We start from the raw sequence: 26,613 nt of genomic DNA, 5'->3' as shown, positions 1-26,613 counted from the left end.
TCATTTAAATAACTTGACAGCTGATAGTTCTATAGACAGTAACATCCTTCAAGAGCATTTATGACCTCTCTAAAAATTCTTAACCCCCACACTGTGAGATAAAGCCTTTGCTTCAGAGAAAATAGGGTTTGTTTGAAATCGGCACTAAGTTCAAATGGTCCAGCTGAATTTTTCCCACCTGTAGGAGCCACAGCCCCCTCCTTTTCCCCTACTGGTGAGAATAGGGTCTGTCACCCTACAGCATAATGAACATTCCCCAGAACAACAGAGGTAATATAAAACGTTTTTAAAAACCTTGTGTATAAAGCTTCAGGCAGCTTTCAAAACTTCCAGATCTTAGGAAATGACTGGATTCAATGCATAAAATCACCTAACAAAAAAATGATACCCAGGAATTCTCATGTCACTACAGCACAGTCTGTTTTGACATGTTGCCACTTTCTCCTTTAATTCAAAGTCCTTCCTTCATCTTCTGATCACACCAAGAGATAATACGAAAATAGAGGGCATCTTCTGAAACCTGTATCAGGTGACTGAAATTCCGTGGGGGAGAAGGCTCTGAGGATGTAGCTAACAAAACAATGTAATATTTTTAACATAACACATATGAAGGCAGTTATGTGCAGTTTATTCAAGTTTGCATACATTAGTTCTTTCTAAAGTTGTTTAAGCCTTAAGTTGTCTTATCATGAACTGTTTGTTTTAGATTTTTGACTTGAAAAAGTAGAGATTAAGCCAAATACAACACTAATTATGCAGTCCTTTAAATCCTGACAAAATCAAAATAGCAAACGTATTTACAATCAATGGGAATCACGCCAAACAAAACTGCTGAGGGAAGCAAACCCAGGAGCGTCAGTGCCCTCAAACACCCACTCCCCAACCCAAGGGAAGCACACCTAAATAGTATAGCCCCAGCATACACATCCTGATCACCCACTAGCCCAAGGAGGCTGGAAGCTCCTGTGCTCATTACAGTTTAGGAGGGTTTACTTTTTTTTTAGGGTAAAAAGGTTTTTAAAAAAGGATAACATTTTAAAAGTCACCATTTGTTCAAGGATCCAGGTCCCTTCCGTTCAGCGAGGTCCATACATCTCATTTCTTTGGGTAGATACACCTCAACATCCATACTGTGTCCTACCCAGACCAGGTATGAGGAGTGCCCGGCAAGTCAGGTTAGGGGAGAACAGAGTTTCTTCCCCAGAGAAGACCCTTTGAAAATTGCCAGAGAGAACCATAACCCCATATATCCTCATCCCAGTCCACACTTCATGCCTTCGGCTGCACTGCTACCAGAGTACAATAGGAATGTGCTGAAAGACCCACAGATTGACAAGCTGTGCAGGCTGACGGCATATTTATCTTTAACCATGTATTAAGGCTGCTGACATTCTGTTTAACTTTCTGGATGGTAGAGTGTGCCAACAACAACAATGAACTGATTATACAAGCTCAAGATCACATGTGCCCAGCTACTTCCAAGTTAGGTTCGTACCTCGGACTTGTGGTGACAGACTTTCCCTGCTGTCAGAGAGCGTCTAGACGGGGCAGCCAAGCGAGAAAACAAACAGCAAGCCCATTTAAAGCTCAGTGTGCTTTTGGCCAGAACAAAATAATAACTATTTATATCTGCTGCCAGTGGCAATTTGCCTCCAGCTGGCAAAGAGGAAAAACTTTGAGGTCTATCTTCACACCACAGCATGAACATGATTATAATACAATGCTGTCAACCAAATGAGGTTGCATGAAGCAGCATCTTTCCAATATATTTGCAGCATGAAATTCAGTATCATCACTAATACTCAGCAACTGTGGCAATATAGAATGCAGCCACAGCTTTAGAATAACTTTCCCCATTCAGCTGAGACATAACGGAATTTAGCAATAATGAACACTAGGGAGTAGGCAGTAGGTCCAAATTGATGATGCAGTTGACTTCAGATCAAAAGTCACCCCAGCAGTCAATCAGCCTTCCTTTATTTATAAACCTATGAAAGGAACACACGTCATTTGTTCTTCATGTGTGTTAATGCATGCTGTTTTTTTTAAATGATCCTTTTGTAGTGCAGGTTAGTGTTAAAAATAATCTAGATTTATCTGGTGTGTTGAAATGTAAATTTAGCAATTTATTATTCCTTCTCACTGTCTTTGAGAGATCAGTAATGCCAACTTAATCAATGTACAAAGAAAGTCTATAGCAACCAATACTGATATTCTTCAGCATCCTATTCTCTCTCTTTAAGGTTCACAACACAAATGTAAAATGTAAGTGTATGAATCTGCATGTAATTGTACAATGACCCTAAGGTATGAAAGTTAACCTGGCATATATGAACCATGGCAATAGGCAGTTAGAATAGACGTATGCAAGTATCCTTAATTAATTCAAGTGTGATCGCAAATAAACAATAACCAAGCTGCTTAATTGGAACTTTATAAATGTTTCAGAAAAGCTTCAAATTGAATTCTGCATAAAATATTATATTTTAATGCAAAGGGGCAAACAGAAGAAACATGATGCATTAAAGAATATGTCACTTAACTGTTATGAAATGATTTAAATCAGAAAACAGAATAGTTTATTCGAAACAAGTCAATTTTAAATTAAGTGCAGTAACAAGATACTATAAAAGTTAGAGAAAAAAACCCAGAAACTGGTACGATGTGTTAGTTACTTGACAAATTTAACTCCTTGGTAAGTTATATAAATAATGTCAACAGAATGCCAAAAAATTCAGCATCATAAATGCAGATCGTAAAATAAAGGATTGCAAGAAGAGTGCGTGCAAAATTACACATATATTAGAGTTTATTTGCAAAAAATCCAAGTGTTTGGTTGAGTTGCCCCACTAAAATTTTAGCATGCTTGCTTTCTAGAAACTGATTTATATTCTGCTGGTTTCTCGACTTGAATTGGAATAAATAGTGCAGAACAAATTCCTATATAGAGTCAACTGAAGAGCTCAAATTTTTTGATGGATGCTCGACATATGAAGAAAGTAAGGTACTCTTTATTCATTAGCAAACATTTATCAAAATAATGTAGATAACACAAGGACAGTGCTGCTGAACATAATCAAAGTGCTAGATGCCCAAATCTTACAAGACCAAAGCCCAACCACTTTGTTATGTTGTACAAAAGTGCCATGCAAAGCATGCAATTGCTGACAATACAACTAGCCGAAGAAACTTTACTGGTAAACTGAAAAAAAGCCAAGCATAAGATACTAGAAAGAAAAAGACAATAAAATGGCAATGGAACACGAATAGCAAAGGCACTTACAGTTGTTCTAGAGAGACAAGTCCCTTAAATGCTTGCCTGTCAAGTGATTGGATTTCATTCTTGTACAAATAGCTGAAACAAGAAATAATCAGTAGTATTAGTGACTGGCCACCTATAGCACTAAACAGGTATTTTGGCCAACTGAGCAGATGTTGTCTTTTGGTGGGTATGCAAAGATAATATTTTTAATCGCCATTTAAACAGATGCTGAAATTTATACAGAAACACTAACCTTTAAAGGAAATTAAATCCAGTTTAGACAGTGGCCTTCTAATCTGATGTTAATTGACTACTAAGATCAAAAGGAAAAACTGCAAATACTGGAAATCTTAAAATAAATGCACAAAATCCAGGAAATACACAGGCCAGTCAGCATCTGTGATGAAAAACAAAAATTAGGAACAGGAGGAATTAGGCTACACGGACCATCCAACCTGCATTGTCATTGAATAAGATCATGGCTGACTTTCTGCAATCTAATCTTCCTGTCCTATCCCTTGATATTTTTAGGGCCCAAAAATTCATCAATCTCAGCCTTGAAAATATTGATCAACCAAGCATCCAAAGATTCACAACCCTCAGGGAAGAAATTTCTCTTCATCTCAGTTTTAAATGGTCAAACACTTATCCTGAGATATCCTTAGTTCTAGGCTCTCTAGACAGGGAAAACCTTAATTATCTACCCAGTCAAGCCCTCTAAATATGTAATGCATTTCAGTGAGATTGCCTCTCACTCTTCTAAACTCCAGAGCACATGGGCACATTTTACTCCATCTGACCTCAGAGGACAGCCTTCTCCACCTAGGAATCAATCTAGTGAATGTTTGTTACTTTCCCTCCAAAGGAAGTATATCCTTCCTCTGGTAAAGTGACTAAAACTGCACACAGTAATCCAGGTGTAGTCCCAACAAAGCCTTGTGCAGTTGCAGCAAAATTTCCTTACTCTTATAATCCAACTCCCTTTCAATAAAGGCCAGCATAATCTCTCTGCTTTCCTAATTATTGTATATTAACTTTGATTTGTGTACAATAATACCCAAATCCCTCTGAATACCAACATTTCCTAGTCTCCGATTTTAAAAAGACAAGTTATGATATTTCAGGTGTGCACCATTCAGTGGGTATTTCCAACATTTTATGTTTTAATTTCAGACCAATGGACTAATGCATTTTTTAAAAAATGATCACTTGTCAGCCCAATCTGACAGGATAAGTACACAGAATCTTTGATTGAGATATGCCTGTCAGACTTATAGCATCTATATTTATCATAAAAAGGATGCTGAAAGTGCAATGCACTAGCAGAGTTAATAGAACAGGCATTACAATCTTTACTGTACTTTCATAAACACCAGCAAAGCTGAAAAGGGAAATAAAAACACTTTGGATCAGTGTGGTTTACTGTGTAATTACCTAGGCCACACCAGACAACTGCTATAACAGAGTGAAACAGGGGAAGCCATACAATAGCAGAAATGGAAAAACGTTAAGAAGGTATGGTCTGGATTTTCACCAAGCTGGGTTGACTCGGTAGGCTTTTGAAAACGGCAGGCGGGTCCTAATTCCAGCAGTCCTGATCACATTCCAGGGCTACGTGATTTTTGGGAGTGCCTTCCTATCAGAAATCTTCCATATCCGGCACTCCTGGCCTAGCCAGTTCCATGCCAGGGATGGGTATCTCCTACTCTTCTGCAATTTTCATGGAGTTGGGCCAGGTTTTTAAACAGTGGTAGTCTGTATGAGGGAATCTTAAAAGTTTAGTTCAAAAAGTTCCCCTCATGTCCCCTATGCCAGTCTCAGGCACTTCCATGTCCTTTGACCCATTGTATACTTACTATATCCAATGTTCACCACAGTGAAAAGAAGGATTTGGGAAAAAAAGGCTTTGAAAATGTGTAACCCTTTGACCACTTTGCTCTATGCTTGGAAAAAAAGGTCTGAAGTACATAGGGGGTGGATGTAAGGGCAGAGGCTGGCACAGGAGGAATGAGGCGATATGGGGTAGGTGGAAGGGCAGAGCCTGGCATGGGGGCATGAGGAGGACCTTTTGAACTTAAGTTTTAAAAGATACCCTCATGCAGACTTGAATAAGTGTCAATCATCAGGCCCTTTGAAGTTTCAAAAACCCCAACACTTGAAGCCACTTACTTATGCCAACAAAAATTGTGAACTTGGCAAGAGATCAGAGGAGCCTGAGCTGCCAATCAATCATTGTTTCCCCTGGGGAGCAGTGTTCTTTTATTCTTATAGATGTCTGGGCTCTCAGCCAAGCAGTTGGGGGGGGTGGGGGGAGGGGGGGGGGGGGGGGGTGGCGGGCATGAGGTGGCATGGATGGGGCATGGTGAGTGTTTGGAGGGTGAAGGGGTGAGGGCCTTTGTGCTTTTTTTTTTCAATGGGCAAGTTCCATGGCATGGATACGGACCTTTTAAACAGCCCACCCATGGTTGTCTCTGCACTTCTTCCCAGATTGGCTGGCCCAACTCTAGCTTGCACCTGGCCCCCAGCAATGAAGATCCCACCTTGGTGGGCACTTTCTCCCGACACTGGTGGGCTGAGCTGGGAATCTTCCCAACTTCCCCTACCCACCTTGCGGATCGAAATCCAGGCACATATGTCGTGTAAGTTGAGGTGAGAGGGGGGAGAAATAACAGATGAAGGCTTTGGCCCAAACCTTCCGATCTCGGGATTGTCAGAGTCAAGACATATGACAGAAAATGAGCTAGAACTGGAAACTTGGGACACATCCGCGATACTTAGCTGGGGTAATTACACAGCAGACATTAAACAGATTAAAGCCTGATCTAACATCTGGGTACCTCCAAAACCAAATTGCCCCCAGCCCCCAAATCACACACCCTGACCTTCCCAACTACCCTCCAAACCACATGGCCTAACCTACTACCCCCCACCTCCCCCCCCCACCACCCAGTCAGTCTGGACCTTTAAACTTACAAGACAGATTCCAGCAGCTAATGCCATAAAAAGGGGAGATGCTCTCTCTTCCCCCAACTCTACTCCGATGGATTTCCTCAGGGGACGCTGCGCTGTGCATTTCTTTGACAGCCAGGATCATAATATCCCGGTAGAAATGCACAGCAGTACCAATTCGCAAGATTCAGGCCAACAAATTTAAACCAAATAAACCGAATGCCAATGTAGCTAATTCAGAACTCCTTCATACCATGAGGAGGAATAAGGCTGAAGTTTTTTTTTAAAATTTGATTACCTTTTTAATATAGGTCAATTTTGAGTGTGAATGGGGTGTTAACAATATAACTCAAGACTAACATATTTAGAACAAAACAAAATCTAAGAACAAGAACTGTCCAAACTGCGACAAATGTAAGGTGCCAGGTTCTTGTTTCCTTCTCCCTCTCTCATTATCCTACTATTGTTTATCTCACTTCCTCTAATCTCAGAATCTCTACACTGCAGCTTCACTCTCTCTCTTATCCCCGATGCTTTCAATCTCCCTCTCCTCCTCCCTAAGCTTTCTCTCTCTCCCCTCACCACTCACCATTTCCCTTACTTCCCCCTCTCTCTTTTCTCCACTTATCTTCCATCTCCCCCTCTACCTCCTGTCAACCTCTATTTGGCTTTATGCTTCCTTTTTGCTCTCCTAATATCTTAACCTCTATTCTTTTTCTTAAAAGATCATAGCTCTGTTAGGAGGTATGTTAGAGTTAACAGTATTGAGGCTTGGAGCAGATAGACTAGGGCATCAATATTAGCAGTCTCAGCGTGTAGGAATTGATGGGAAAGATGGAGGTATTGCTGGAGATGGTAAGATCGGAGAACATCTTGGTGGTTTACCTTCAGCGGAGGGAGAGAAAAGGTGCTTGTAGCCTGTTGGGTTATTTGGCAAAGCAGCAGGGCGAATAAATTATCATAGTTCAATAACCTTTTCAGCTTTTTTTAACTGCTATTTTAAGAGATTCAGTTACTCTTTTACCGGTAATGCAAGTCTTCAAAGCTACCAGCGTTCCTGATCGCAGCATAGTCACAGATGAGCAAGACAAGTTTTATTAATCAAATGTGCTCACCTCAAAAAACCTTAGTACTAGAAACAACCAATATTCTGGTGGAAAACAATACAATCAAGCATTGTTGCTAGCTCTCACTAAGAGCTCCATACAGACAATAATTCTCTTCCTCCTCCAGTTGACAATTATCTCACAAACCCATTATCTTACATAACCCATCAAGGGGACAGAATTCATCATTATTGTGTGAGCTTACGTCAGCTTTGTGCACCCCTGTTCAGCGAGAGCAGGTAGCACCAACTATTGTTTTGATTCCCATTGACCAATAGTCATTTATTTTAGGAAATTATTTGAGAGGTGAGCACTTTTAATTGCTAGTGCTCACCTTCCTCAGGTGTGAGTCTGTGCTGAGGTAGGGAGACAATACAAGTGAAGTAGGGCAATATCTTTCCTCCTTAATGTGGAGCTGCTAGGTTGGCTGACATTGAGAAGACTGAACATTGCGGAGAGGCACCATAAGGTTGAATACATAATTATGTGAGAGGTTAGCCATACTAATATCAACAGACATGTGCATCCATTGACTGGGAGAACTTACAGAGGGGTGAGGGGAAAGTTGGGCAAGACTAGAGATATCTGGATATGCTGAGCAGCAATTCAAGCATGTGAAGCAACAAGCAAAGAAATCTAGATGCTAGATTCAATACAGGGGAGAAAAATGATTAATGAGCCCAGAACAATACTCCCAGGCATCCCAGGGCAGCAGAACAAGAGGAAACGAACATGTAAAAGGAAAGTCTAGGATAGACGACAAGTTTTATTTCTTACACTACACAATCAACTGCTGGAATTGGGTGCTGGGAAGGCTAACAAAGGCCAGGACAATGCTATCTTTTTTATATTAAAAAATATGTCGCATTAGGATTCAGTAAGGTTGTTATTCTGAAGGATGAAACCCATCAGGACAAAGGTCTAGCTTAATTCAAACTATATCTAGTGACCATCCGCATTTTACAATAACAGAGAGCACTTCAAGCTATGTCTGAATCTCACATTGAAATCCACATCTCCCCCACAAAAATCCAAATCCAGCAAATTATGCAAAGGATTGGAACTATATGAAAACTGACTAGGCCACTTAGAGGGTGGGACTTGAACCTGGCAACAGTGCCCAGACTATGCTCTAGAACACATCAATTTTTCTCACTTTAGTGCACCACAAGGTTATTTGCATTCCACGCCAGGAAGATGTTATCCAGAAGCAGTTTCACTGTCATATCGCTTGCTGATAACAGGTACTCTACCTCACTGCCTCCTCCATTAACCACATTGCTATGGTACTGTCTCCAACTTTCTACCCAACATTAAGAATTGGATCAGTTAAAACCTCCTCCAGCTTAAGGTTGCCAAAACTGAAGCAATCCACTTTGGCATCTGCTTATACGTACTTGCCTTCAGTCTCAATTCCACCTCCATGCATTTTTCCACCTTCGGTTTACCCCACATGCATGGAACTTCGACTATTACTCAGGTTCTTCTCCATATCCATATCAGACACTGCAACTATTTACATTTCTGCAACATTTTCCAACAGCACCCCTCTCTCTCTCTCTGTTGCTAAAACCCACTCCATAGCTTTCTCACCATTTAGCTGAACCGCTTCTTCGAGCCTTCTCAATTCTACCACTCACCATTGCTTGGCTGCCAGAATGTCACAGCTTAAGGCCCACGTCACTAACACCTCTGACACTTGTGAAGCTCAACTGGCTTGTTGTTTTCCAGGGAACTAACTTTTAAAATTATCGTCCTCATCTTTAGCTCCCTGCACAGCCTTGCCCCTCGCAGCTCCATGATTTTCTCCAGCACACATCATCTCTTTCTCCAACACTAACATGCTACTTGTTTGCAGCTCTGGCGCGTGTGGCTGCTCCTTCAGCCACCTTGTCCCCATTCTCGGGAATGCCATTCTTCAGCATTTATGATTTGAATTATATTGGATGCTGTTGTGCTCACTGCTGTTGTGGGGGGGGGGGTGGCTCACCCAGGGGGAGAACAGCTGCCCAGCGGTCATTTAATGGCTAACTGACCCTCAGAGACAGGAAATTCCAACACAGAGAACTGCCAGCGAATCAGAGGTCGACAGTCCTTGATGCACTGGTAGCACCAACAGGTGCAGTGGCTACTGCTGGTACTGTGCTTGGGCAATAAGGATGTGATGGATTTGAACTTTTAAGTATTTGGGGTTTGGGCAGCCTGGGGGGTAGGGGGGGTGTTGTTTGTGGTGGAGTGAGGCCTTCATTGGGCCAGGAGGCCAGTTAAGGAAGGAACTCCATCTGTCCACCACCAGCCCATGCAGGGAAACCTGCCAGGATGGCCGTCTGGCGTGAGCCTCTCCTGCTGCTGGTTAAAATGTCATTGGCGGCCACTTGTCAGCTCAAGCCTAGATATTGTCCAGGTTTTGCTGCACTTAGACATGGGCTGCTTCAGTATCTGAGTCGTTGTGAATGGTGCTGAACATTGTGCAATCATCAGCGAACACCCCCACTTCTGACCTTATGATGGAAGGAAGGTCATTGATGAAGCAGCTGAAGATGTTTGGGCCGAGGACACTACCCTGAGGAACTCCTGCAGTGATGTCCTGGGACTGAGATGATTGACTTCCAACAACCACAACCATCTTGCTTTCTAATAGGAACTTTTCCAACTCCGGATTCCCACTGGCTCCAGTTTTACCAGGGCTCCTCGAAGCCACACGCAGTCAATTACTGCCTTGGTGTCAAGAACAGTCACTTTCGTCTCACCTCAGGAGTTCAGCTCTTTTGTCCATGTTTGACCCAAGGCTGTAATGAGGTCAGAAGCTGAGTGACCCTGGCAGAACCAAAACCGAGCATCAGTGAGCAGGTTATTGCTAATTAAGTGCCACTTGATAACGTTGTTGACAACCCCTTCCATCACTTTACTGATGATCGAGAGTAGACAGGGCAGTAATTGGCAGGGTTGGATTTGTCCTGCTTTTTCTGGACAGGACATATCTTGGCAATTCGCACATTGTCGGGTGGATGCCAGTGTTGTAGCTGTGCTGGAACAGCTTGGCTAAGGACAAGCTAAGTTCTGCAGCAGAATTGTCCAGTACTATTGCTGGAATACTGTCAGGACCATAGCCTTTGCAGTATCCAGTGCTTTCAGCCCTTTCCTGATATCACACGGAGTGAATCAAATTGGCTAAAGACTGGCATCCATGATGCTGGGGGCCTCTGGAGGAATCAGAGATGGATCATCCACTCAGCACTTTTGGCTGAAGATTGTTCAGGGTTCTTCAGCCTTATCTTTTGCACTGATATGCTGGGCTCCTCCATCATTGAGGATGGGGATATTGTGGAGCCTTCCCCTCCCCAGTGAGTTGTTTAATTGTCCACCATCATTCATGACTGGATGTGGCAGGTCTATAGAGCTCAGATCTGATCCGTTGGTTGTGGGATTGCTTACCTCTGTCTATCACTTGCTGCTTATGCTGTTTGGTATGCAAATAGTTCCGTGTTGCAGGTTCACACCTCATTTTTAGGTATGCCTGGTGCCCTCCTGCACTCTTCATTGAACCAGGGTTGATCCCCTGGCTTGGTGGTAATGGTGGAGTGGGGGATATGCCAGGTCGTGAGGTTACAGATTGTGTTCGAGTACAATTCTGCTGCTGTTGATGGCCTACAGCGCCTCATGGAGGACCAATCTTGCATTGCTACATCTGTTTGAAATCTATTTAGCACAGTGGTAGAGCCACACAACACGATGGAGGGTATGCTCAGTGTGAAGGTGGGGCTTCGTCTGCACAAGGACTGTGCTGTGGTCACTCCTACCAATACTATCATGGACAGATGCATCTGTGGCAGGCAGTTTGGTGAGGATGAGGTCAAGTATATTTTTCTCTCTCATTGGTTCCCTCACCACCTACCGCAGATCCAGTCTAGCAGCTATGTCCTTTAGGAATTGGCCAGCTAGCTCAGTCATGGTGCTACCGAGCCACTCTTAGTGATGGACATTGAAATCCCCGACCCAGAGTACATTCTGCACTCTTGCCACCCTCAGTGTTTCCTCCAAGGAGTGTTCAACATGGGTTGATTCATTAGCTGAGGGAGGGTGGAATGTGATAATCAGCAGGTGGTTTCCTTGCCCATGTTTGGCCTGATGCCGTGAGAGTTCACGGGGTCTGGTGTTGATGTTGAGGACTTCCAGGGCAACTCCCTTCCGACTGTATACCACTGTGCCGCCACCTCTGCTGAATCTGTCCTGCCATTGGGACAGGACATACCCAGAGATTGAGACTGTGGTGTCTGGGACATGATCTGTAAGGTATGATTCCGTGAGGGTGACTGTTGCTTGACTAGCCTGTGGGACAGCTCTCCCAATTTTGGCACTAGACCCCAGATGTTGCAGGAGCAACAGGGCTTGATTTCCCATTGTCGTTTCCGGTGCCTAGGACGATGCACAATGGTCTGTCCAGTTTCATTCTTTGTTATTGATACAACTGAGTGGCTTGCTAGACCATTTCAGAGGGCATTTAAAGAGTCAACCACATTACTGTGGATCTGGAGTCACATCTAGGCCAGACTAGGTGAGGATGACAGATTTCCTTCCTGAAAGGGCATGAGTGAACCAGATGGGTTTTTATGACAGTCGAAATGGTTTCATGGTCCAGGTTTTTATTGACTTTGAATTCCACCTTCTGCCATGGTGGGATTCGAACCAGGGTCTCTGGGTTACCAGTCCAGTGACAGTACCACCTCCCCACATGACTTAATAAATGAGCAATAATACAAATAATAATGACCAAGCAAAGAGTTAAAACAATTATGACTGGGAAATGATACACTGCATGGCTTGGGACATGAGAGAAATACGAGCCCATTTGGACAGAGAGCATAAGTTGGGTCAGAGAGACAGTCCAGTAATTTACAGACATGCACAGAAAGATAATCATATTCAGGAGTGAAAAATATATCAATCCATTGATTGAGGGAGGGGAAAAGGTGCAGTGTGAAGGATGGGCAGAATTATAGCATAATAGTGCTTCTGTTTGATTTAATTATTTGATATCACATTTGAAAATAAGAAAATGTCAAGTTCATAGTTAAATTGCATAAAGCGATAACACACAATTCTACAGCATTGGAAATAGTTGTCAAGTTCTAGTTCACAATTTTGCCTTCACTGATAATTGTAATTTCATCTGAACCAGTGTGCAAATATTTATTATTCCAATTCCAAATAATGTCAGCCAATGGCAACTTATCGATTGCCGTTTATTAATCCTAATGCAATTTACATTCTTCAGACTCAACCTGCAGATTAAGTATGCGATGTGCGGAATACATGGACATTATCTAACTGCATTAATCTCCTTTGTCAAATAGTTTTTCAAAAATTCTGAGCACAGCATCTGAGCCCTTGGCGGTGAAACCTTTAGAAATTGCATCTCCTACTGTGGACAACACAGCATTGCCCAAGATATATGATGTTGCAGAAGATTGCTGCATTTTGGGGCTGTGCCTTTAATTTAGGCTAAAAAGGGGGTCATGTGACTTGTTCTGAAGCCTGCCTAACAACAAGCCTGGGTGAAGTGGCTTTTAAAAGCTTAAAGAGAGGCCTGGGTTTGTGCAGGAAAGAGGGTGTAAAGAGTTCACATGTGGAGACAATGACAGCAGCATCTGTGTTAGACTATCAGCCTCTAAAGTCCAAGGAAGGTATGGAGAATGTCAGGTTGTAAATGGTTATACTTTAAACTGTCCATTTACTTCCAAGATATAATAGAGTTGGGGTCGAAAGAATAGCTAACCAGCATTTCTACCTGGATACAAGGCCCATGGAGATTGAGGTTTAGAGAGGGGAAGGATTTCCAAGATATCCCTGAAAACTCTCAGACACAGGCAGTCTGCTAGGTTCCGGGAGACAGGGAGCAGCTGGATTCCAAAGTCTCTATGGTTCATTGCACAGGAATGCAGGTGGGAGTTTGCACTCAGGCTGATAAAACCAAATTCGACAAGATTTGAAACATGGCTGGAAGATACGCCTGGCTTACATTAGGGGGAGAATTACCAGGAGAAAGCCCCTCTGTGAAAAATAGTTCTGGTGTTAAAAGTTACCAGGCTGAGAAAGGAAAGCAATGGAAGTAAACCCTCAAGAGCTAAGAATCACTTTGGGCTGAGTCCAGGAAAATGGAATGGCTTCTTAAGGGGCAGTATAAGTGCAGTTCTCCCTCAGTACTGACCCTCAGACAGTGCCGCACTCCCTCAGCACTGATCCTCTGACAGTGCAGTGCTCCCTCGGTACTGACCCGCCAACAGTGCAGTGGTCACTCGGTACTGACCCGCTAACAGTGCAGCGCAACCTCGGTACTGACCCTCCGACAGCGCATTACTCCTTCAGTACTGACCTCCTGACAGTACCACAATCTCTCAGTACTGATCCTCTGACAGTGCAGAACTCCCTCAATACTGATCCTCCAACAGTACAGCACACTCTCAGCACTGACCCTTTGACAATTCACCTGTGAAGTGGGTTTTACAGTTGTGTTAAAAGTAAAAAAAAGAACTGCCTTCAAAGCAAGTGTTTAGTCAAAGTGTTTTTTTTTCATTTTTGATTTCTACCGGGATCGTAACATCATTTTTTTTCAATGTGCCAGTGAAACCAAGTGTGGAACATAACAGCAGCTGATTATTGCATCTGCTTGTCAACCGAAAACACTAAGAAATGGGAAAACATAAGATTGAAAAAAAAATGTTAAATCTTAGGTTCTAGTCACCATACACAAAAATACAATAGGTAGGATTTTGCTGGAAAACTGACATTGTTTTAACGAGACTCACTGTTATTGATATGCAGCCAGCAAACTCAAAGGGATTCAGAGAAAAGCCACAAGTCATGAATTTCCAGAACTTTTTGGACAATTTATGCCATTCCACCATTTGCTTCACACAAAGTCTATTTTGCCTGGCTAATTAAGAATTTTCTTGATTTGTATGTTAATTGCCCATTAAATTCACATCAGAAAGTGAAGTCTGGTAATTAAGAGTCTATAGCAATACTAATCAACTTCTCTGGCCCAGAAAGGGAACAATGGCCCAAATCTTCCAGTCTCCAGATTGCCAGAGACCGGACATAGGACCGAAGATGTGCATTGGGACCCTGTGGAAGTCTTGATGTGTGGACCTGTGTGGGAGCTGCTGGCAAGTTTCAACTTTTGATGGACAATTCCTCTTCTCCCCAGGATCCTCCATGAATGTCTCGAACTCCAAGTCACAGTCAGAGGCTACAGACAGTTTTGTGGTACTCACTGAAAATGTCAGACAGATTAAAACTGTGGCAGGGTATTGGTTACCGTTTGGTAGGTCTGAAAAAGTCTTTGTAGTCATGCGTGGGTTAACTCTAAGTCTATATTGACTCTTAGAACTATTTACAAATAGACATTAAAGGGTACAAGCTAGGATCTGTCTCCATGCTTGCTGGTACGTATAGCGCTGTGGTCTGTTACATTGCTGTGTGGGTGGTACATTAACGCTATATATGCCAGACTCTTACACCACAAAAACCAAGTCTAAATTGGAAAATTAGTGGGGTGGTAAATAGTGAGGAGGATAGCCTTAGATTGCAGGAGGATATAGATGGGCTGGTCAGATGGGCTGATCAATGGCAAATAGAATTTAATCCGGATAAGTGTGAGGTGATGCACTTGGGCAGGACAACGAAGGCAAGGGAATACACGATGAATGGTCAGATCCTGGGAAGTACCGAGGATCAGAGGGACTTGGTGTGCATGTCCACCGGTCCCTTAAGGTAGCGGGACAGGTAGATAAGGTAGTTAAAGTGGCAAATGGGGTACTTGCCTTTATTAGCTGAGGCATAGAATATAAGAGCAGGGAGGTTATGCTGGAACGCTGGTTAGGCCACAGCTAGAGAATTGCATGTGGTTCTGGAATCCGCATCATAGGGAGGATGTGATTGCACTAGAGTGCAGAGGAGATTTACCAGGATGTTGCCTGGGCTGGAGAGTTTTAGTTATGAGTTATAATTGGATAAGACTGGGGTTATTTTCCCTGGAGCAGATGAGATTGAGGAGGGACATGATTAAGGTGTATAAAATTATGAGGGGCATAGATATGGCAGGAAGGAACTTTTCCCCTTGGTGGAGGAATCAATAACCAGGGGGCATAGATTTAAAGTAAGGGGCAGGAGGTTTAGAGGGAATGTAAGGAAGAATTTTTTCACCCAGAGGGTGGAGGGAATCTGGAACTCATTGCCTGAAAGGGTGGTAGAGGCAGAAACCCTCATAACATTTAAGAAGTATTTGGATGTGCATTTGCGATGCCATGGCATACAAGGCTATGGACCTAGTGCTGGAAAATGGGATTAGAATAGTTAGGTACTTGTTTGATTGGCACAGATTCGATGGGCTGAAGGGCCCTTTTCTATGCTGTAGACCTCTATGACTTTATCTGGGTAACTACAAAATCAATTCCCCAATTACTCCCCCAGCCATAGCTCCCAACAAGACCTGACTATCTCCCAACCCAACTATACCCTTGGCCACCCTCCAACCCAATCACCCCATCCAACCACACCCCAAGACTTGATCTACCCTACCTACCCTACCCGGCATACTCACGTACCCATTCACTTATTCACCCATCCACTAAAATTCAAACTGGATCTTTAAACTTACCATTAAGCAGCTCGTGCCACAAAAAGGGTGTATGTCCTGACTTCCCCCAACTCCACTCTGCTTTGACGGAGATCCCCAATGGATGTTGTGCATTTCTGTGGAAGCCCGGCTTGGAAGGTCTTTGTAGAAATGTACAACAGCGTCAAGTAGAGAGAATTTTCGAATGCGGCAGCAATCCAATGATCATTGCCACTACTTGGAAGATCTGGGCCTATATAAAATGCTCAAACTCATTCCTTCAGGTAATGGATTGTACTTTCAGAGTTTTTAACATCTTAAGTTTTACAATTGTTTTGCTTTTTTTCTTTCTTCTCCCTTTCTCAAATCCAATCTCTCTTTCATTCTCTTTGTGCCCAATATGAATCTAATTCACTCTCCTTCTCCTTCTTTGTTTTTGCAATCCCTAAATCTCCATGGTTAAGGAGATATACTATTGATCCCACTGTTCATTAAGGGCACAGATGTTCGGGTACACTTGTCATACTGATATCAGCTCACACGTTCATCAATTTCCAGGGCAAAAAAACAGAACTAAAGGATTCAGGGAGAAGTCTAATTAATGAAGTGCAGCGCATTGTAAATATCAGTATTTGAAACAACTAATAAAGCCACCCATTTACTTAGCTGTTTCTTAACACCTAGCTGTCTTACCTGGCTAAGTAAAAAAGCAGGTGAGATAGCTCACTGTTAAGCAATTTCTAATGCTGTAAAAAGTTGAGCAGTGCATTAGGGAACTTGGAGCCCAAGTACAGTGAGTTGCTTTTAAGTAGCTCTAAATATTTGACTTCTGGAAACAAATGTTACCAGAACTGTTATATTGTTATACTTCAAAATATGTATTATACTGATTGATCTCTAGTGTTATCCCGCAATCAGAGTCCATAATAGTGCGTCCAATACACATATAATAGAATGAAGATGACAGAATCCCTGCACACAATATAAACACATATGATTGTATATGTACACTGAAGAAATTTAATTAATGTCTGGACACAAGAAATGTACACAAATGGCAAAACTAAAGAAGAAATGTAGAAAGCAGAACACATGAGCATGTAAAATTGAATGGCAGAAACAGGCCAGCTGGAACATCAAGGCTGCTCCATATCTCCGGATGGTTTGAGCATTATATTTAAACATTTCCCATCTCACGCTGAAGCAGTTAAAATTGGAATTGTGGCAAAATTGAAAGAGGAGATATCTCAGAAGGTTGTAGAGTTGAAGGAAGTTACAAAGGTAGGAAGGTTGGTTCTATAGAAAGTAAATCTGGGGAATTAATAATGGAAAATAAGGAGATGCCAGGTGAATTGATTGGTATTTTGCATCGGTCTTCACAGTAGAGGATAACAAGTAACATTCGAGAAATGGCTATAAGTCAGCAAAAGGAAGGAAGGGAGGAACTCAAGAAAATTACAATCACCAGGGAGGTGGTACTTAGCAAAATGTTGGAACTGCAGGTTGACAAGTCCCTAGGTCCTGATGGATTTCATCCTAGGGCCTTAAAAGAAGTGACTAATGAGATATTTGGTGTGTTGGTTTTAGTTTTCCAAAATTGACCAGATTCAAGGAAGGTTCCATTAGATGGAAAAACAGCTAATGTAACTCTTTTATTCAAATAGGGAGGGAGACAGAAAGCAGGAAACTATAGCCCAGTTAGCTTAACATTTGTCACAGGGAAATTGTTAGAAGCTATTATTAAAGACATTATAGCAGGGCACTTAGGTAAATTCAAAGTAATCAGGCAGAGTCAACATGGTTTTGTGAAAGTGAAATCATGTTTAACCAATTTACTGGAGTTCTTTGAATAAATAACAGGTGCTATGGATAAAGGGAAACCAGTGGATATACTGTACTTGGATTTCCAGAAGGCATTTGATAAGGTGTCACATCAAAGGTTATTGCAGGAAATAAAAGCTCATGGTGTAAGGGGTAACATATTGGCACAAATAGAAGATTGGCTAGCTAATAGGAAGCAAAGAGTTGGCATAAATGGGCCTTTTTCTGGTTGGCAGGATGTGATCAGTTGTGTGCCACAGGGATCAGTGCTGGGGCCTCAGCCCTTTACAATTTATACAAATGATTTGAATGAAGGGACTGATGGTATGATTACTAAATTTGCTGATGACCCAAACATAGGTAGGAAAGTAAGTTGTGATACGGACATAAGAAGGCTATAAAAGAATATAGATAGGTTAGGTGAGTGGGCAAAGATCTGCAAACAGAGTATAATGTAGGAAAATGTGAAGTTGCCCATTTTGGCAGGACAAATAAAAAGACATAGTATCTAAATGGAAAAAAATTGCGGAGCTCTGATATACAGAGGGATCTGGGTGTCCTAGGGCATGAATCACAAAAGGTTAGTATGCACCAAGTAATTAGCAAACCTAATAAAATGTTATTGTTTATTGCAAGGGGAATTGACTGCAAGAGTAGGGAAGTTATGTTTCAGTTGTACAGGGCATTAGTGAGACCACATCTGGAATACTGTGTACAGTATTGGTCTCCTTACTTAAAGATGTAAAGGCATTGGAAGCAGTTCAGAGAATGTTTACTAGATTAATACCTGAAATGGGCAGGGTGTCTTATGAGGAAAGGCTGGATAGGCTAGGCTTGTTTAGGCTGGAGTTTAGAAGAATAAGAGGCGACTTGATTGAAACATATAAGATCCTGAGGGAACTTGACAGGGTGAATGTGGAGAGGATGTTTCCTTTTGTGGGAGAATCTAGAACTCGGGGTCACTGTTTCAAGATAACGGGTCCCCCATTTAGGACAGAGAAGAAGAAATTTATTTTCTCTTGACCGTTGAGACACTTTGGAATTCTCTTCCTCAAAAGGTGTTTGAGGCAGAGTCCTTGAATATCTTTAAGGCAGAGGTAGATAGATTCTTGATAAGAAAGGGGGTGAGAGGTTATCGGGGTAGGCAGGAATGCGAGGTTAAAATCAGATCAGCCATGATCTTATGGAATGGAGCAACAGGCTCAAGGGACTGAGTGGTCTACTCCTGCTCCTAATTTGTATGTTCATATGAGGGGCAAAGTCATGGAGAGGTTTGAAAACAAGGGCGAGAATTCTAAAAAAAACTAGGTTAGAAGAACTAAAACAGTAGTACTCTACACTACACACCTTTCATAAGATTACTGACAGGGGTGTTTGAAAATCCAGGAATTGGTCAGCACAGCCTTCTCATATGACCAGCGTATGGAATTGCAGCCTCATACTCTTATCACATTAAGAGGAATTCCTATTAAAAATGTGACAGTACAGGTATAACGTGGACACAACAAACATATACACATTATATGTATATTATATATATTACATATATAATATTGAAGTCATTATGTCTAAAAAAAACTTCATCTGTTCTAACACTAAGGGTGGACAACTAAAAGATTTACTTATTTTCTCAGCGGTATAATTTAACTAATTGTTGTGTTGTTTACATGATATTCATACAAATTTTCCTATTTTTGTATGTCTATTTCAATAAGTTTTCACTGTAAATTTACTGTGTTATTTCAGTTATTTGTAGTAGCTTACATTTGTATAGTGTTTTTCAAACAGCAAAAGGTGTTTCACAGAAGCAGAGCAGACAACAATCCAATGCTGAGCCAAAATATTAGGAGCAGTGACTAAAAGTTTGGCCAAAGAAGTGGTATTAAGGGGTGGGGTTGGGGGGCAGGGAAGTTTCCTAGGGCAGGAGAGGAAAATGGAAGGTGAAAAGGTTTAGGGAGGAAATTCCAGAGCTTAGGCCCTATAAAGTTGATGGCACAGATGGTTATGGTGGGATGAAAGGAGTAGAAGACACACAAGAGACCAGATATAGAAAAATGCAGTCCATGTTTACTTGTGTGTCGACTGTTACTGCAATTAGGACTATTTGCTTCTGATATTCAATACGAGAAAAAAATCAAGAGTCACTTGCAACGTATTTTTACATGTTATAGGCCTATATTTAGGAGTGTTTAATTTTGCTGCTTTTCTAGGTTTCCACAAAAGGAGAAAAAACAAAACTGAAAATAATGAAGCATAGGTTCTTAGAACTAAATCTACAATATTCATGTCCTAAGCATGATTCTACAGTTACAATTGAAACACATCATAAATAAGGGGAACCATGTTACTACATGAATTTTAGTCTTTTCCCAACACTTTCTGTTGATATCAAAAATCTCTTTCTCATGATAAAGCTAATTGTCTACCTGTTGGCCATTGCCCATTGATTCCCACCTCTCGCAGGATTGCTTGGATACAGAAATAATTAGGGTAACACTAGTTTCCTTCCAGTCCTGCCTCCATGGGACTGGGAAGATTCCGCCCATAGCATCTGTGATTCTCCATGCTGAGTTTTGATCAGGGAGAAACAGTTTTTGCTTTATTTTGGGATAGTTTAAAAAACTGATCAGCAGAAATTTCTCGATTTGTCACATTGCTCCCTTATCCCAAGGGAAGTCAGTTGCTTGCTGGTGCCTCTCAAGTGGCACTTGCGGGAACCTGTTATCTTGCTCAAGTGATCTGGTCTAAATAATGCCAACTCGTCTTTCTGATTAAAACATTCAGAATTTATAGATGATCACTATATTGTTTGCTTCTAACGATTTATTTGAATTTAAGCTTTTAATAGGCTACTTGGTTTACAAGTGATATTCATCCCTCTACTTTGACTTCCCTCTTAACACATTGCTCTGTATATAACAAAAAGTGTTTGGATCAAGTGGAGGATATTCACACCCTCAAGCCTGCTCCACTATTTAATTAAACTATGGCTGATCTGCACCTCTACTTCGTTCACCACCTTTGCTCCACAATGTCTCAATGAAGACCTTTGGATCTCTGTCTTGAAAATTTCAATTGACCCAGAATCCATGACATGAGCCTGAGCACTGAGGGTATGTGTGCTGCCATCAGCCACACAGGAGTCAAATGTTCACAGATGCAAGGTGAGGATGTCAGGACTATCCTCACTACATTTCATCATTATCCTCCACAAATCTTGCAGTTATTGGGGCCTCAAAAGCGCATCTACCTCATCTGGCCAGTGTGATGGCCTCATCACCGGCATCCTCGCCTTAGAGGACCTCATCACCCTCATTCCCTTTGACGCCCTCCTCATCGGAGATGTGCAGCTCTTTCTTCTGCTCCTCAGCCAGGTTGCAGCGCCAGGTTGTGTAGCATGCAGCAAGCTACGACGGCATGTGGCACCTTCTGGGGATTGTATTGCAGTGCTCCACCAGACCTGTCAAGGCACCAAAACCTCATTTTCAAGATGTCAATTGTTTGCTCCACCAAAATCCGGGTTGCGGCATGAGTTGCGACATACCGTTTCTCGGCTGCAGCCTGAGGCCGCTGCACATGCCTCATCGGCCACGTCCTCTGCAGGTAGTCCTGGTCCCAGAGGAACCAATCCGCAGCCTCTGTGGACACTGGAAGATCTGAGACCTGCTGAGGATTTAGGAGTCGTGGACGCTCCCTGCAGGTCTGCTCATAATTTCCAGGATGCGCCTGTGGTGGTCACAGGCCAGCTGAACATTCAGCAAGAGGAAGTCCTTGCGGTTCACATACTGCACTACTTGTTGCTACGGAGATCTAAACACCACATGAGTGCAGTCGATGGCGCCCTACGCCTGTGGAAAACCAGAGATCTGCACAAATCCCAGCGCTCTTGCCTCCTGGCTTGCCTGATCCCGGTCGAAATGCACAAAGTTGTGTGCCTTCACGAAGATGGCATCTGTGACCTTCTGGATGCAATTGTGGGTGGAGACTTGCAAGATCCCATACAAGTCACCTGTGAAGCCCTGGAAGGAGCCACTGGCGTAAAAATTGAGCACTGTGGTTACTTTCACAGCCACTGGCACTAGATACCCTCCGAGACCCTGTGGCGCCAAATCCTGCAGCAAGTGCCATATGTGACTGACCAGTTCCCTAGACATGCAAAGTGTTTGGTGACACTGGTTCTTGGTCACCTGCAGGAATGACAAGCACCGTGTATAGGTTCTGGGTCTAGTGAGGTGCCTGTGTGACAGTTCTCTGTGGATCTTCAGCTGTGTGCGCAGGACGCCCAGCCACACCTGCACCTTTAAGGTGGTGCTCCTCCCTTTGGCGAGACAGGCACCTCTGCCATTCTCTTCTCCTCCTTCTCTGGTCTCTGTAAGCCATGAGGCATAACACTAGATCACCAGGCTCCAGGATCCTGATGTTCTCCTGCAGGGTCAAAGGCATGGGTTAGCATATGTCTCCTCAGGGCCTCTCATGGTTAAGTCTCCTGCTCTGGCTGTATCTCAAGGCACCTTCACACATGCCGGAGTGCGCTGGCCACCACTTGGATGGTCAGTGTGTAGTGTGCTTCATGGCTGTCTGAAACCCCAATCAAATCTGGCCCACTCCACATGACTGTTTGGCTGCGGCTTTGGCCACTGGACTGCATGCTGTGCTCTTGGCTCAGGCATTCTCCTAACCTGCACTGCAAAGCTGCGCTGTTAGCTTGAACCATGAGCGATACTGGTCCAAACCTGAATAAAGACAATGCAAGGGGCTGTGACACCTTCACCAGTGACTGCACAATGGCCACCTTTCACAAGGGAATTCTACAACCTGCCTAGTCGCCCAATTGTTCTTCAGCCCCCTAAAAGACACATTAACTTGCAGTCTGTACCGGAGGGGTGCTGGAGTTCTGGAGCATTTGGTGGCACATTCATGCTTTGATGTTACTTGAGTGGGCAGAAATGCTTCAGAGCCCAACTCCAAGCATGTCAATGGAGCTGCTGCTGAACGTTCTCAGCAACGAAGAATGCTCACTTTTGACAAGCTTTTCCAAGTGCGTGGCCACTTGACGTTTTGGAGCTTCTCATTCCCTCAAAAAATGGAGGTACAGTGGGATAGAAACATGGGACATGGCTGGAGGCCTGATTATTTCTAAATTATGAAAGCCCTTCCCTTTATGTAAAAGCAGGCCCCGTTGATGATCAAATAATTCCTTCTCCATGGTCATGCCATTAAAATTATTAAACATTAATGTAGAGAAGCTGTGAACTGAATTTTTTGGTAATCCAACAGCCTGCATTTTGCATCTGGCAGTTGAAGTCACACCCTCCCCCCACCTCCATCGTCATGGTTGAAATGGGACTAGAATTCAGAGATTAGAATCATCTATTCCATGGTATATCAAACCACATGTGGAAATATTTTAGATAAGCACTTCCAGTCACCAAAGCAACCTTAAGAGGGTTCTGAACTAAAGCATTGGCTGTGTTCCCATATTGTTAAATTTTGATATGGGAAGATAGATGAAGTAAAACCTTGCTCAATAGTATTTTGCTTGTTATTTGTTGTTGGGCCAGTGCTTCATCACTACCATGAGGCCATGATAAGAAAATGACTAGTAAACAGAATAATTCCTCACTGAGGAAACAAACAAATGGGTTCTGAGATTTCTGTCAAAACAGAGCTCAGGTCAAGTGAAAACTTGCAATGCAGATGAGTATCTGTTTAACTGGGGAGCTCAACATTGAGGAAAGGCTGAAGACTCAAGAGGATGAATGGACTTCAAGGAGGAGAAAGATGAGCAAGAATAGTTGTTGTGCTAAGACCCAAGAAAGAGCAAAACGACTGCAGGCAACCAGACTAATTCTTTGATTCCTGTGGTCTGTGGAATGCTTTGCCCGAAGGGTACTTGGCTTAGAGGACCAAAGCTACATGCTGCAGTCCCATTTCCATCTGGTGCTCCTGTCAAATGCAGCTTTACAGCTGGGGAACACAGGATCATGGAATTAACCCTACAGTTTAAATTTCTACTTACAGAGAGTAATAAGACATTTATTTATGTACACTGCTACCCAAGTTAAAACATGATAAACTGGGCACTGATCAAAGAAAACAACTAGAATGCAAGGTGCCAGTGATTAACCCATTGCCACCCTGGTCAAAACAGCACCCATATCAACTACTCAGATACAAAGAAAGAATTAAACAACAATTAGTACAAACAAGGCTTGTGAACATCTTCAGAAGTAAACCTAGGAACACTGATAGTTTGTTCCACTGAACATCAGGTGTTGCTACTAAGCTTCATGCCCCAAGGGGTGTGCATGGCACTGCACTGTCAGCTGCTTCTGGTGCAACCCACACAGTGTACCCTCTTGAAGAGGGCATATGCATTAAGTGCCACTTGTGCACTGGAAGCAACTGAATCAATGCTATCCTGGTGTCGTGCATCCCCCGCCTGATGAGAAACCGAAGTTCCCAATTTGGACTAGGCAGGTCCATCGACCAAGTTCACACATCACCCTGTGAAAAAAAAGAAGTGTTGAGCTGCAAAATGGATGGTGCACCAGCGCTACTTTAAGGGCCAGGCACCCAACTTGCAGGTTAAGTAAATTTGAATATCTTAGAATGTTGCGAAGTGTTTGAAATACTATGCAATGTTTTTGGGGATATTGTGGTAAGTTGCTGGATTTGGAGGAAGTGTTGCTGAGGATTGGTTAACTAACAGGAAACAGAGTCAGAATAAATGGATCATGTTCATGTTAGCAAACTGTAACTAATGGAGTGCTACAGGGATCAGTGCTGGGGCCTCAAATATTTACGATCTGTTAATGATTTGAATGAAGGAACCGACTGCATTGTAGCCAAATTTGCTGATGATATAAAGATAGGTAGGAGAGCAAGTTATGAGGAAAAATACACAGTCTGCTAAGGGATAGATGGGTTAAGTGAGTGAGCAAAAGCTTGAGTGAACAAAAATTTGGTAGATGGAGTATAACGTGGGAAAATGTGAGGTTGTCCACTTTGTCGAGAAGAATGGAAAAGCAGAATATTATTTAAATGAAGAGACTGCAGAATGCTACGGTACCAAGAGGGTTAGGTGTCCTTGTACGTGAATCACAACAAGTTAGCATGCTAGCATGTAGGTACAGCAAGAAATTATGAAGGCAAATGGAATATTAGCTTTTCACACAAGCGGGCTGGAGTATAATAATAGGGAAGCCTTGCTACAACCAAGGACATTGATGAGACGACACCAAAAGTACCGTATAGAGTTTTGGTCCCCTTATTTAAGGAGAGATATACTTGTATTGGAGGCAGTTAGGAGAGGTTTCACTAGGCTGATTCCTGGGAATGAAGGGGTTGCCTTTTAAGGAAAGGTTGAGCAAGTTGGGCCTATACTCATTGGAGTTCAGAAGAATGGGAGGTGATCTTACTGAAACATTAGATTCTGAGAGGTTTGACAGGGTAGATGCTGAGGGGTTGTTTCCTCTTGTGGGGGAAACTAGCGCTAAGGACACAGTTTAAAAATAAGGAATTTTCTATTCAAGGGGGAAGCAAGGAAGAATTTCTTCTGTCAGCGGGTCATTAAGCTTTGGAATTCTCTACTCCACAGAGCAGTGGAGGCAAGATCAATGAATATTTTCAAGGCTGAGTTAGACAGAATTTTGATTGACAAGGGAGTCAAAGCTTATGGGAGGCAGGAAAGTGGACTCAAAGCCACAACTAGATCAGCCATGATCTTCTTGAATTGCATTGACAGGCTCAAGGGACTAAATGGTCCACTCTGCCTTTTACATCTTACATGCTTTTATTCTGACAGAGTATAGAACCATAGAACGATATAGCACAGAAGAAAGCCATTCAGCCCATCACATCTGTACCCACTTTTTAGCAGAGCGATCTAATTAATCCAACTCCTCCTGCTCTTTCCCTTTTTGTCCCCTTCAAGTATTTTATCCAATTGCCTTTTGAAAGTTACGAATGAATCTGCCCCCACCACCGTCTCAGGAAGTGCATTACAGATCGAAACAAAACAATGGGACAGAACTTCCTCAGAGTGGCAATCAGCATGAGATTGCCACTCCATGTCCAATTACTTATACTAAATTTCTTCCGCGCCTGTCTCACCCAACCTCCCGACCCAGGTCGGGCGAGATCCAGGCAGCACAGCGGTCCTCAAGGCCCAGCATCATAGAGTCAGGTTGAAGGAGGACACACCACCCTTTTTTGTTAAATGGCCCCTGGTTGCCGCAGATCAGGTAAGTTAAAGGTCCCACTGAAATTGACAGGCCAGGGAGAAGGAAAATGTTTACGGTAAATGGATAGGTTTTGGGGGGGGTGGTTTGGGTAGGGGGAGTGTCGTGCGTGGGGGGAGTGCTGGTCTGGTGAATTCCATGGATGGGTTGCCAGGGGTGGGGAGAAGGTATTGGTCTGGGTCTTTATAATAACTGCCCAGAAGTTAGAAGAGGTTTTAATTCTTATAACCTTTTCTGGGTAACTATTTGCATAACACAGCCGGAACCATCCAAAGTTTGCGATTGAAATCACATTTTTGGATGGTTCCCAACACAGGGCAATTGCCCAGAGGAATTTTGCATTTCTGGGCAATTGCCATGCAAACCCTTACCTGTGAAGCTCCAAGAGGGATTCCCCAGCACATCATTGGGGTACTCCCCAATCCGGCACTGGGGAACTCTGAAGTAATAGCCCAATGTTTCCACATGCCGCTCTGGTTTTTTTTTACCAATCACTAAATCCATGTCCTTCGGTTACTAACTATTCAGCCACTGGAAACAGTTTGCCCTTATTTTCTCTATCAAAGCCCTTCAAAACTTTACTATCAAAGCTCCTCTTAACCTTTGCTGCTTTAA

The 26,613-nt window shown here is 42.8% G+C and overlaps 1 protein-coding gene across 7 annotated transcripts in view; it reads right to left on the bottom strand.

The window, feature by feature from the left end:
* LOC121278050 (peroxidasin homolog) overlaps positions 1-26,613 on the bottom strand; it is a 248,485-nt gene that overhangs the window by 90,482 nt on the left and 131,390 nt on the right. For 5 of the 7 annotated variants that reach the window (XM_041188084.1, XM_041188082.1, XM_041188079.1 and 2 more), the window contains exon 4: positions 3,284-3,355. The exons of 1 other annotated variant lie outside the window; for it this stretch is intronic. In XM_041188084.1, coding sequence (XP_041044018.1) covers positions 3,284-3,355 — 72 coding nt within the window. Of the gene's footprint in view, positions 1-1,046; positions 1,169-3,283; positions 3,356-26,613 lie in introns of those variants that run through there. One more of the 7 variants, XM_041188083.1, reaches the window with a different exon arrangement.

Source organism: Carcharodon carcharias, chromosome 5, assembly GCF_017639515.1.
Source record: "Carcharodon carcharias isolate sCarCar2 chromosome 5, sCarCar2.pri, whole genome shotgun sequence".
NCBI classification, from domain to species: Eukaryota; Metazoa; Chordata; class Chondrichthyes; order Lamniformes; family Lamnidae; genus Carcharodon; species Carcharodon carcharias.
Note: the sequence above shows the minus strand (reverse complement) of the source record. Positions and strands in the feature narration are given on the sequence as shown.